The 14,034-nt window shown below is 41.1% G+C and overlaps 1 protein-coding gene across 7 annotated transcripts in view; it reads right to left on the bottom strand.

Moving 5' to 3' along the window:
* Window positions 1-2,184: 2,184 nt before the first annotated feature.
* The window catches only part of EXPH5 (exophilin 5), a 36,776-nt gene continuing 24,926 nt past the window's right edge, over window positions 2,185-14,034 (bottom strand). For all 7 annotated transcript variants that reach the window (XM_054806802.1, XM_054806808.1, XM_054806855.1 and 4 more), the window contains 3 exons: window positions 13,579-13,627; window positions 12,008-12,134; window positions 2,185-10,117 (listed from right to left, as the gene is read on the bottom strand). In XM_054806802.1, the coding sequence (XP_054662777.1) occupies window positions 4,773-10,117; window positions 12,008-12,134; window positions 13,579-13,627 (5,521 nt within the window). In that variant the 3' untranslated portion in view covers window positions 2,185-4,772. The remainder of the gene's footprint in view (window positions 10,118-12,007; window positions 12,135-13,578; window positions 13,628-14,034) is intronic.

The raw sequence follows: 14,034 nt of genomic DNA, 5'->3' as shown, positions 1-14,034 counted from the left end.
GTTAGGATGTTATGGTCTGGATGGGGAACAACCAGATGGGTAAAAAAACAGTTAGGGTGGTTGTTGGGCTTGGAGGGGGCTGGTTAATGGGTCATCTCTACCTGGCAGCTGGTAACAAGGGGAGCACTGCATGGACCTGGCCTGGGATGAGGCGATGGAGAGCTCCATCACTGGATTTGCAGATTATGGCAAACAGGGACTAGTTGGTGTGGTTGTGGGCAGGGCTGCCATCCTGAGGGACCCAGACAGGGTGGAGGAACGGGCTGTGAAATTCAACAAAAAGTCCTGCACTCGGGTGCCAGGGAGCAGCGAGGGCGGGCTGCTCCCTAAGGAATGGGGTGGAGGAGCGCAGCACCATGGCTGGCAGCAGGGCTGCACCAGGGCCTGCCCCACATGTGGCAAACAGCATCTGAGGCAGCCAAGAGGCCACATCACCCAGCAGGCTTGTGGAGACAGGCATGGTTGAGGTCAGGCAGGGACATCAATCTGCAGATCAGGATCAGGCCCACTGAGGGGAATTGGGGTCAGACGCAGCTCCGGGATGGCTTCAGGGCCCTGGGGACGTCAGCCTGCAGGTGTGGCCAGGCTCAGCGTGGCCCATGGCCGGCCAGGCAGGGCTGTGAGGAGATGGAGGCCAATGTCCTACAGCATTGCTGGGGCAGGGACTGATGGCTCCAGGCTGGGCTGAAATGGTGTCCTGGGCCATGGGCAGGGGGGAGCCCTGGAGATGGGGGGTCACGGCCTGTTGGTGCTCTTGGGGCCCAGTCCCTGGGAAGGAGCCACCCCTGCGCTGGTACAGACTGGGACCAACTGCCTGGGGAGCAGCTCTTGGGGAACGGCCCTGGGGGTCCTGGTGGGCAGCGACGGGGAAATGGGCCAGCAGCGAGTCCTGGCAGCAATGATGGCCAACAGCAGTGATGGCCAACGGCAGCTGGGGCTGTAGAAAAAGGGTCAGAGCCAGAGGTCGAGGGGAGTCGTTATCCCCCTCCACTCAGTACTTGTTAGACCACATCTAGACACTATATCCATCTTCAGGCTCCCCAGTACAAGACATCAATAAACTGGATGAAATTCGGGGGAGGCCACTGGGATGGTGGGGCTGGAGCACGCGCCCTGTGAGGAGAGATGGAGGAGCTGGGCTTGTTCAGCCTGGAGCAGAGATGGCTGGGCAGGGGGACACACATCTTACAGCAGCCCCCAGTTCCCATGGGGAGGTCGTTGAGTAGATGGTGCAGGGTGGAATGACAAGAGACAACAGGTGTACGTTGAAAGGAGATAGGCTCAGCCTGGAACATGGTTCCTCCATGAGGACAATCCTGTGGAGGCACAGGCTGTCCAGAGAGGTGTTGCAGTCTCCATCCTCAGAGATTTTCAAGCCCCAGTTGGATGAAGCCCTGAGCAGCCTGGTCTGACCTCAGAGCTGACCTGCTGTGAGCAGGAGGTTGGAGCAGAGACCCCTGAGGTCTCTCCCAGCCTGAGCCATCCTGTGATGAAACCATGAGATTTCTGTCCCTTTCAAATGTCACTGAGATGTTAGAAAGATCAAAGGTGAGCCAGGGACACAAGTGACCTAATGGGTAGACAGGGATGTAGACAGAAACACCACCTTAGCTCATAAATCATGTTTCCTTCTGAAACCAGGCTGAGGGACTGTGTCACTGAACTCAGATACCACATATACTGGCTGTAGTAATTAAGGTTGAAAGACAGTGGTGAGTCCCACATGACGTCACACTGCACATGGCAGCCAGGCTCCGCTCAGGCCTAATTCCAGCTGAGATGATTTTTCACATGGAGCTCATCACCTTGTAAAAATACTCATCAACTACTACCCTTGGCCCCCACACGGAGTATCAGCTCCTCAAGGCAAGTTGTAGGCATACAGCTCACTAAGGGGTTAACACAACTACTGTAAAGATATACTGCTGATGGAAACTATTTGTGCACTAGAGACTCATGAGCTGGCAGGAGAGGAGAAGGCAGCAGTATGCGCATCGCGAAGGTGGCACATCATGACTGATGGTGGCTGGGTGCCCTGTTTTAAATCTATGACATCATTTGCACCCTGACAACAATACTAAGATGCTGGATTTTTTTTTTTTTTTTTAAATAAACTGTCTATGGTATTCCCAGTAAGTGAAAAATAAACACAAGACCAAGACATTTTTTCATTTGAATGCACAATTTATTTCAAACAAATAATTTTAAATATGAAAATCCTATAAATTATGAACATTTATAGAATATACTTTTGCCAAAGAAAAAGCTTGGAAGAGAAAAGGTGTCAAAATCTGGCTCTGCTAAACTGAATGGAGCTGATGGCTATTCAAAGGATATTTCTCCCTATGCTTTCATGCAATCGTGTTTTACAGAATTCCATTATTCAGTGCAAATATTAGTTTACAGATCCTCAATAGGCTGCACTCTTCCACAACTGATTGATGACCAAAAGCAGTTTCTATTTGCTTACATTAAATCAAGCCACCTGATTTCCTGTACATATGTAGCACAGCAAATGAAAAAAAATTATTCCAACAAGGTGAGAACTTAATCCAACTTCTGTTGAACAGGTAGAAAATATTTACAAATAAAAATGTTCTAAACCATCCACTTCTAGGCAAGAAAAACTGTATGATCATTTACTTCCCTTGTAAACATTTATTTTATTATTCTTTACCTTATATAGGCTGGTATTCTCAATTTTTGGATTAACATATTTTGCAGAAATGTACAGCAGCAGAAATTCCTCACTGATACTCAGCTGGTTTTATTGTCTTACTCTATGGAGTCCTGTATGTATAGAATAGAGTCGTTTACAGAAAAACCTAATGTCTCCTTAGAATACCACCTTTTACAAGACTGCAATTATACGGTAGTAATTTCCTTCCAGCATTGCATATGTCAGCGTATGTTTAAGTCCTTCCAAAACAAGCATGTCGTAGAGATCAATTCTGACTATAAATACAGTTTATATTAGTCCTTCTATGTACAACAAAAGACAAATTACTGCTGTATAAAGTAATAATACTTATATACCAGTACAGATTTGAACTACAGACCCACTTCTTTAACGAAGTTTACAGTACAAAAAAATAAGGATACCAGTTAACTATACTATAACTTTTTCATCTTTTAGTTTATTGTGGAATAGTCAGTGACACAAGCATTGCTTGCTTTGTGTAAAATATATTATTTTAAAATATCAGTATACTGTCCTTCCAGTTACAAAAATATAATTATGTCCTACAGAAATTTTATTGAATTAAAAAGTTTATCAAAAATACGGATCATCATTTTAGACCATAAGTGAAATTAGAAATAAAGTAGAAGTAAATGTATAATTATTTAAAACCCCCCTATCTTCTGGCTCAGTGAGCCACTTCTGATTTTGCATACAAAGAGATCAAAGCTTAGTTAGAAATTTAATGGCCAGGGCTGAGTTTTGGCTACTGAGTAATAATACTACGTTATTAGCATGGCCGAAGAAGAGCCACTGGAAAATGTTTACAGCCATTCAGTTCAAAGGATAAAAAGTAGCATGGCGACAGCGGGAATGGTTGAAAAATACCCAGAAGAGACGGTAATTTAGCAAAAGGCAAAGAGCATTTCTTACTTATTTATTTCGTATGTAAAAACCTGCCAGTCTGCATGGTGCAGTCACGACCTGGCCATGCGCCCTCTCGAGTGGCTTCGGGTGGTGCTGCCCGGCTGCAGGTGCCTCAGCCCAGGACCGGCCCAGCGCAGAGGCAGTGGAACCGAGGGATGTAACAGGTTGTATTGGTTACGGTTGTCTTCCCACTATTAGGACAACTTAGGATTCAACCTATGAGGTTTATAGAGGAAATAAATAGGGTAAATCTTTCTGCATTTTGCATGGTTTAAAGTGTTGGATTATCAATTCAAATGAACCTGTTGCTAAGTCAACAGCAGAAATCTGGCCGTTCATCTCAATGGTAACCAAAGCTGTGCTGGTTGTGAATCTGCCACGTCTGAAAAGCAGATTTCCATGCTCAGCTGTGTTTCTTAACATCCTCAGGAATTTTGGTGAGTTTTCCAGGGCTGTGCCCTTAGCCGAGGTGTTTCCTGTGCAACTTCTGCAACTCGCATTGCTCACTGCTCTTGCAAGTGCTGAGGAGAAAAATCCTGGTGTGGAATCCACCTCAACTGCATGGCAGAACAAACGCCACCAGGGACATTGCTGCAACGCTTCCCAGGAATGCAGAAAAAGAATATTCGTACAGAATATGCTGTAAAAATTAAACAGGTTTTGGTTTGGGGGGGTGTTTGCTGGGTGGGATGGATTGGCATTATTGTGCTCGATCTGGTAAATGAGGAAAATTGGAGAAACTTTAATTTATCAGCCAAGTAACCTCTAAGTTTTCAGTTAAGCCTTGTAAGAAAATGTAGTTCAAGCTAGAATTTATCCATTGCAGCTGTGTAGCTGGCAGGAGCCTAAGCCACTATTTGCTGACTCAGAGGAAAGCCATCTCTGGCGTTACACTGCCCAAAGTTCCACAGTTGTTTACCTTCTATTGTTTTGGGAAGGGATGTTTTTACATTTTTTTCCCCTGTTAGGGAAAACAACAATTGTGACACCACATATTTAATACAAAAGTCAAATGCTCAGCTAACATAACATACTAACTTATTTAAAACTAATGAAGTTGTACCAATTTATAGCAGCACAAGAACTGGCTCAAATTATTTTACATGTTTTTGTCTGTCCAGAAACTACCGAGCTATCGTGCCACTGTCTTTGTACCACAGGCCCTTCATAGCTCCGATTCTTTATCTATCTCATCTAGGTAGTATTCATCATCGGTGGTGGTATCACTGTCTGAATCCAAGTAAGCTGCTGGGTCTTCCTGATAGATATCGGTTGGCTCTCGGGGGGATGAAGCAGTCGATGACATTTTGCTCCCAGCAGAACTTGAGCTCAAAAGCTCAGCTCTGTTTATAGAAGGGGGGTCTCCATCTCTGAGAGCACCGGGGTTATTAAGAAGACAAGGTCTCCATAATCGCCCCTCTGTGAGTGACCTCTTGATATTTTCCAGGAAAGCCAACTGTTGTTCTTTGCCAAATATACCAAATTCAACAGAAGGATACATCAGATTTCTAGTGCTGCAACATTTTTCATCATCCGATGCCCAGTTTTCATTTTCATCATAAGACAACAGCTCTGAATAAGATTTAAATCTCTTCCCATGTATGCCATCTTTTGGCAGAACACTGCTTCCTGAGGCAAAGGTCTCATACGAATCTCGAGCACAAATACTCTCAGAAAGGTGACGCTCACGCTGACTTTTGGCATGGCTCTTGCGCAACTGATAGCTATGCAAGTTAGCATTTTTTAAGCTAGCAGACCGAGAGGTATTTTGACACTGACCAAGCAGTGTCTGAGAAGTCAAGTTTTGCTCTGGACATATGTCTGCCTGCAAGCAGCTATTTACATATGTGTTTGAGTTTTTGTCAGTTAAAAGTGGCAAGGGAGGACTGCAGGCATGACTGCTAGCTCTTCTTTTCTCATCATCCAGTAGGTCTGATGTAGTAGCACTGGGAGAGATGGGCTGGCTTCTGTTTTCTAACCTGAGATCAAGTGTTTGGGAATTCTTATTTCTTGTGGCTACTGCTTTATCAGGAAATAGGGTTGTAAGACTTGGCCTATTTTCCACTTTCACTGTAGTTTTTTTGGGACTGATGGCTTCCTTCTGGGTGTAAGAGCTTGTAAAAGACCTCCAATTGCTGTTATTAACCAGCAAAGAAGGATCACTCTGATTTTCAGTCGTCTTATTCTCAGCTGTTCTTGGTCTCGGCATATTCCTATCAGGGTCCGGACTGTGATTCTGATTTTCATTGTCCAACTGCAGGAATGGCTGTTGGGAGTCTGTTGAAATCAATGAGTCAAAGGACATGTCGACCTCTAAAGAAGTGGCACTTCCATCATTCTGTGAAAAAATGTTATTTATGTGCGGTTTGGGGGGTAAATTTTTACTTGAAAATTTTCGACTTGTTTTGTAAACAGCTGCCAGTTTATTTTTAATTGAAGGTCTGTTTTTCCTTTTTTCTATATCTTTGACTTTGTCTCTTGTGCAGTCAGAGAGAAGCTTGTTCTCGTCTTCTGCACTCTGTGTTAACTTCTGATCTTGTGTAACCCTGAGGACTTTATCTTTACAGTTAATGTTCAGGTTGCCTTCGCTATGCCTCTCTGATTCCTGCAAACCACTATAATCTCTACCCATCCAAGTACTCTGTGAGTTTTGATCTTTTTTAAGTTTTAAATTCTTTGACTCACCTGTATCTGTGCTAACCACTTCATCTAGCTGAAGTAATGGATCAGCACCGGAAGCTGTGCTTACCTCAGATGCTTTGTTCTGCAACTCTGAAAGCACTTTGCTACAAGATTTTAAATCATTTGCATCTTTTCTTGAACTGTCAGCCCTTAATTGCAGTCCACTACATTTATTATTATACAGAGGGGTGGTTTGGTATAGGAAATTTAGTTTAACTTCGGTACTATCCCTGTACGTGTCTTCTACAGGAGGGAGCGACACATCGGCACGCTCTGTGTTACTGTTTATTCCAAGGGAACCCTTCTCTCCTGGGTGGAGGAGTAAACTGTTCAGATTTTTATCAGTGTTCACTTTAGGGAGCTGACAGCAGTTTTCAGAGCTTCCCTTCTGTATACTATTTTTATTTGTTGAAGTAGAATACAAAGGATTCTCTGAATGTCTGCCTGGCTTGGGAGGAGTTGATAAACTGGACTTCAGTGGTGTGACTGTTTGTAAAATTTCCTTCTTTTCTTTTAGACATATTTCTGTATTTTGGCTGCTTGAAGCATCAGAAATGGCCTTACCTGACTTAGCCACTATTGCAGTGGATTGTGGACCACAAAAAGAAATTTCTTTTGTCACCATGTCAGAAAGCACATTTTCTGCTAATGAAAGATCTGCTGAACTATTTTTCCTGCTATGTACCATACTCACTGACTTTGAAGTATGTATCTTCTCAGAGGTAGGAGGTAAGTGGGAATTCTCTTCTTCACTATCAACAGCAGTTCCTAAGTTCTGAGGTGTGACCAGAGCTGAAGATACTTGGTCAGAAGAATATGAAGGCACCTCTTTTTCCAAAGTACTGGGGAAAAAAACATTTGCTAAACTCACATGACCTTCATTTTTCTTGTTTCGTATTCTTGGTGACTGAGTGTTATCTTTGGGACAAGGTAAACCTGCATCCTCTGGATTATCTCTGAAGAGGTTACAAAATGTTCGTGAATGCCTCCGTGGTAATGTGTAATAAATTGAAACTAGTTCATGATACTTGACATGATCTTCATCAACACAAACTGTAAATGTGCTTGTAGTTTTATATTTCTGCAAAAAATTTCCCCTCTCCTTACAATCTGAAAACACAGAGGATTCTCTTCTGCTTAGATGTTTACCTCTATCTGTCAGTTCAACTGATGTACTACTACTTACTGAATCATTAGGACTTTTGGTTAAAGGACTGGGGTAATCTTTTTCTTTGTTACTTGTAGCAGCATTTAATGATGCTGATGTTAAAAAGGAATGTTTTGTGTCTAAACAAGACGCATCTCTTTGATTAGAACAAAAGGCACCAGCTCTATAAGGAGTTTCAGACCTTAAGCAATCATATGTTGTTCTACTTTCTCTAGGTAAAGAGATGGGTGTATCTGACATAATACTACCAGCAATGCTAGCTGATTTTCTAGGCAAAGTGTAATAAATAACAAGTGGGTCAGGAGATTTGAGGCTGTTTCTGCTAGGGGAGCCAGTAATGCTGCAGCTACTGGTATGTCTCAGCAAGCTGTCTTGCTTGTGAAGTCTTTCAATACAAGCTGAATTATTCCTTATTTTTCCATTTTCTTTTTCTAGGCAAAAATAACTTAAACTATGTTCAGAGGTCTTGGGGTCTCCATCAAAGCTATGCATATAAATATTTCCAGAATTTCCATTTTGTGGACAGCTAGTAGTGATTTGTCCATTACAGTCCTTAGTAACTAAAGTGCTTGTATTTTGCAATGCTTTCTGTGAAATCTTTTTGGTAATACCTATTCTGCTCACTGGAGCTGTTTTTCCACCTTCTGCTTGAGATTCAGTGCAATTTACTGAAGAGCTAGTTAACGTTCCTAAACATTTAGAATTGTCTTTATGAGAAAGTGCTTGCAGAGAGCTTTGTGAGGAGCTAGATGAACATTCAGGAGGACAGGACAATGTGCCTTGGCAGTTTGCTAATTTTTCAGTGGATGGAGCAGAAGCAACATTCAGCAGTGAAGACTGTCTCTTTGGCGTAGCTCGAGTACCAGCTTCTGCACTCTGATTATCCTGTTTGATGCTCTCTCTTTTTGCTGCATAATGCATATTATGTTCCCATTCTTTCTGATTTGAAAGAAAAGGTTCCTTCCTGCTCTCATCAGCTGGCAAAATACAGGGAGGCTGGCTGAACACACTGTTGGGGGGGCAATCATTTTCCTTCATTTGTACATTTCTTTTATCACCATTTGATGTATACATTTTTGCAATATCTTCTCTGGCAGTAACTTGGGTTTGTCTCTTTGATCCAAGTGTGTTAAAGAGAGATGCATCACTTTGCAACATGGCAGAAGCAGGGCTGTTAGAGGAAAAACTCTGGGCATTGATATAGTTCATATCTGCCTGTTGAGAAACTGACTGTAATGGCATGTCTTCATTAGGCGGTTTCATATCTTTGACCTTTTCTAGTTGTGTAAAGTCTGCCTTAGTACTTCTTTGGGTAACGATGACTGAATTCTTGTTCAGTCCTATAGGTTTTGTTTGGTCCTTCAGATTAGGAAAGATGGACTCATCAGTTCTGATACTAGATGAAGAGACTGAAGAGTTACAACTTAGCCAAGGCTGACAGCCCTCAATGAATTCTGAAAAAGTTCTATTTGCACTTCTTGTTATCCTTTTGATATTCGTATTTTCTGGAGAATACACATGAAAATCGTTCTGCAGGTGCTGTGAACCAAACTTGGCATTCTTTGTATGTGCCCACTGCTGGTCATTTAAATTAGCCATGATCACTTCAAAGCTGGCATCAGGGGAAATAAACACTTTATCGTTGTAATACTGAGGAATATCAGCCCAAGAAGGATAGCTGTCTTTTTTTCCATACAGAGAATGTTTCTGGTTTGCATACAACTTGCCATGAGAAGAAGTATCTCTACAGTAGGATCTAGAGAGATTATTTTCTGATTTGTATAATGGATAATTTTCCCAGTTATCAAAGGGCAATGGGGAAGTAGCTTTGTCAGGGCAACTAACTCTACTAAAGCAATTACTGCTTGAAATAGATCTTCCGTAGTGGTGTTTTGAGTGGTAGCACGCATATTTCTTGGTTTCTTGCAAAGAGCTTGGATATCTACCATGGTCTGTAGCATGAAACTCCATTAGTGATTGAGTTCTAAACATTTTTTCTTGAGTTGGTGTTTGTCGAGGAGAGTCTGGTGTGTTGTTCCATACAATAGAAGACAGAGGAATTCTCTTTGGGTTCTGTCGACCAAACCTTGGTACAAAACCATTGCTGCTCTCCCTTGACAATGTATGTTGTAAACTAGATGCTGATAGCTGGTCAGAAGATACTGATGATGGACATCTCCGAAGGGAACACACAGAGTAACTTCTGCCAGCTGTTTCCCTGTTCATACAACTCTTGTGCCTAAATCCACTGTTCTGCGTTACAGAAGGAGGATATAAGCTACCTTCTGAAGACCGTCCGAAAGAAACGGAAGACAGTCTGCTGCTTAGTCGATGAGGATTTCCATCGACTGGATCATTGTATTTGTAATCTTCTTGTAAGGCTGCCTGGTTCCAGTTTATATATGCATTGTATAATTTCCTTGGTCTGATGAAAATCTTGTGTTCATCTTTGGCTCTGATTGTTCTCAGTCCATCTGGGAAAAATGTGCTAGGCGTGTCACTCCAGTCAGTTCTGTGTTGCCCCCTACTAGCAGTCTGCCTCTTTGAAGTAGGGAATGCACTACTGTATTGCGCGTTTGATGCAGTGCTAGTAGAAGCTGTCCTGTCCAATGGATCTTGGGCTTGTTCCTGGGCCAGCTGGTCATCCAGATCATTTAGAACTGCACAGGGAAAAAAAGACACTTGGTTTTGTTTTCTTTAATAATCTTCTGACTATTTATGTTAAAAAGTTTCATGTACTACATTAATAATCAGAACTAGCTTTGAAAGGAGTCAGCTTCTCAGCATTCAAAACCCTTCCCAAACCACATATTCTTCCTCCACAGGACCTTTCAGTGGTCACCCATTATGACTACAAGGAAAAAAATGCGCTGTTCCATGACTGATCTTAAAATTGTTCTTTATGGAAACATTAGTCTTTATGCTATGTAAAAGAAAATGAGAACAATTTGAAATCCGAATTCTTACCCAGGAGGGGGAGGTGGTTGTGTGGGTGTGGGGTGTAAGCAAAAAATCCCTGAAAAGAATTCACTAGGCTCATAAGCAAACATAGACCTTTCTGTGTGTGCACAAAGCACAGGTACGACGTAATTGTAAGAAAACACAGAATCCTGCAATCATCAAACAAGCATATTCAGTAGTCTGGCATGTCCACTGTTTGTTTCATTCAGAAAAGAAGTTCTCTACTAAACTGTAGTTTATTACTTTAAAATGAGCACTGAAAATGGCATTTTCTGGATAAAAAAGGGTAATGAAATAGTTAGGAACCTGTGCTCCATTCTAGTAACAAAGCTGTATTTATATACATAGACAGTCTCATGAACTGGAATTAAACACTATACAGCTCAGTTAACCAAGATATTCAGTCATAAGACTAAGTGACAGCAATGTATTTAAAGTATATTTATTGGCAAAAATAATTATGCCTTCACTAATTGTATTCTTTCTGTATTTTGAAAATAGCACACGTAAGATATAACCACAAATGGATATGGCTGTTTTGTTACCATTTCCTAATCCATTTAAATAAAAAAGACTGACTGATCAGTCATTACAGGTCTGTGCTTATAGTAGAATCATTAAGGAAGCATTGCTAGGTATGTATAGTTGGAATAAAAAGTGAGACCAGAGGTACTAAATTTTCCATTTGTCTAAGTTTCTCTTCAGCAGAGAAGAGAGAAGATTCCTTAGAAAGTCAGCTTAGTACAAGAAAAAAGACAAGTTGTTTCTGTGTCTTCCATTTGGAGGACATCAGCCAACCTATGTACAGTTTTTCTCTGTCAGTGGGCAAGTGTGCACAGTTATGACTGACACCCAAAAGTAATGACAGGCAGGTGGGTTTCTGAAGAACCACTGTCCACCATGCAGTGCTTTCTTCTTCCAGCACTTACCCACTGCTTCCCAACCGTGTTTTCAGTCTGTGATCTCTTGTAATTTTGGGTGGTAGAAAGCAATATTCATGGACAAGTTTTTGCATAGATCTAACAAAGTTTATGGAAGAACATCTCTGTGCACTTATAGCCTGGGTTTGATCTTGCCTTGCTTCCCAGCAGTGAGGAAAAAAAAAGAACCAGCAACTTCTGACTGGTGCTATAAGGACTCCCAGAAAGCTAACTGAATGCCATAATGCCTCTTGCTTCTGTGGTTTGAGGCTTTACAATTCATAAAACTAGGCCTAGTAATTCATCATTATCAAAATTAGGCATGCAGGAAACTGGGATGAAATAATTCTTGCATAACTGTACGTCTGCATCTAAAGGATACAACACGGGCCCCTGTCAGAACCAGCAGAGAGAAATGTATGCTTTTAAGGTGTGATTCTTCTGAACTGGATCAATATGAGATGAAATGCATTCTAAGAGTGACCAGTGACACATCCTGAGGTCAATGTCAGACTAGACATTCTGCTATCAGATGAAAACAGCAAAAAGTAGCCACTGTGCTAGAAAGTAGTGAGCCATATCTTTGCAGCCTATGCTTTTGCAGAAAATTCTCTGAAACCAGTTCACAACTCTGAATAATACCAGAACAAAGTAAAGACCCACACTTACCACTGAAAAACTCCTTCTCTAGCTGTTCATTCCATTCCTGTGTACTTTTCTCCATCATTTCATCTTGGTTTGCATCAAAAGAATGACCACTTGTTTCAGTTGATATTGGGGAATTACACATTTCAGCCTGTTAAAAATTGTAAGGCAACATGACTTTAGTTCTACATGTAGGTTCAAATCATGTTTCACATGTCACATTGCAAATCGGGTCACAAGTCACAGAGGTCAGTAAACTCTTTGTAGGTCCATTAAATATTATTAAAATATACAACTGGGGATTACAAAATTGCATGCATTTTAGAGACTTTTACACATGTAATAAGGAGATTTGCTCGTCTTGTCCTCATACCGTAGAATGTTTTGGATAGATGAGTTATAATGACCTTATAATATGAGGCATAGTTTACTTCTTTTCCCATACGCATCCTTATTGCATTGTATCTCTTAATTTAGTTTTTCCTAATCACTTTTTCCTTGAACAGCACATTTTAAAATTCACACATTGACCTCCCAACAGAGATTTCATAATTAAACACCACAGTCAATTTTTCATATTGCAGGACCGCTCTTTGGGGAGCTGTGACAAATTACCGTAGCAGTGGGGAAAACGTCATCCTATTCCTCATCTGAGTTTAGTTAACATGTTAAGCTGGAGAGGTTCCTATCCCATCCATATTTCCCTCAGCTCACAGCCTCAGATGGTAGAAGCTATGAAAGTCTATTTTTATAATAGGCAGGATTCTCTGATAAGATCTCTGTTCAGTCATATATTAATATGGATTATCCCTTCGTTTTTGAAATATGAGAGAAGGGAGGTGGCTAATTTACCTCCTCTATATGTTTGATTATATACTGTATATCTTCTTAGTCCTCTCTGTGGTTATACCATACAATTGAAGAGGAGGAAAGACATGTTAGTAATACAGGGCAATAAAGTAATTAAAATAGCAAATATCATCCTTGGAGGAAATCTGTTTATGTCAACAGCATGCACTTAAATTACATCAGAAATAAACCTGTTGTTTCATCCTTAAATTGAGCTTGTGCTTATAAAATGGAACATTGAGCCAAAAAATATTTTCCTATTGCCAAAATTTACATTTACATGGCAATTCTGTGCATGGAAATGTTGCACGAGAGGCTCTAGCTTACTGCCTACCCAAGCCATCAACTCAAATTCACCCTTGTACAAATGAAAAGTAACAAAGTAAATACACTAGTTTGTTTATTTAGTTTGAGTTTTGACCTATTTGCACATTGGTTACAGTTGCCAAAATACGAGAGGGTTTGGGGCTAGGAAATTATCCCTGCAAGTATTTGGTCATTAAGAGAGAACTGAAACCTGATCAGAGCTAAACTTAGGGCTTACCTAGAAAAGCTTTGGACTTGTATAGTTAATAGGGCAAGCTCACCAGGTTCACAACACAGACATTTTACTCAGTGTTTAACACAAGAACTCTTAAGAACACTATTTAAACAGGTGTTATATCAACAGCCTTAACAAAGGGGACTAGTTTTTGAAAAACCTGTTGTTTAAACATTGCTGGCAATAAAGTTGATAAGCTACTTACCGTTGCCATTTCTGCCACTTTTGGAGATGTGCTAGCAGAACTGTCATATCTGTAGGCAGAAGGATTTAAATGTTGGCTTTTAAAAGGAACATGATGTAATTTTACCAGGTAGTAAATATCCAGCAGTTTCTCTCTAACAGCTATTGAGAAGCATCTGAAAAAATACTGCTCTATGAAGAATCCATCCACCTCCCCCAAAAAATCCTGCTAACAAAAAATGTTGGGGAAATGCACCATTTGGTTTGGCCTTGTCAGCTTGCAAATGTCATTAGCTGCACAGCCAAGAATGAACTCGACCTACTGATATCTCAATGTCTGCAACAGTAATAAAGTAATTGTTTCAATCCAGCATTACGATAAGATGATAATACTTCCTTTTCCAAACAACAATAATTTAGCAGGTACTACAAACAGCTGAAGTTAACTACTTGTAAATCTGTAAGTGGTTGGCATCTG

Source organism: Grus americana, chromosome 1, assembly GCF_028858705.1.
Source record: "Grus americana isolate bGruAme1 chromosome 1, bGruAme1.mat, whole genome shotgun sequence".
In the NCBI taxonomy this organism is placed as follows: Eukaryota; Metazoa; Chordata; class Aves; order Gruiformes; family Gruidae; genus Grus; species Grus americana.
This window is presented reverse-complemented; position numbering and strand designations above follow the sequence as displayed.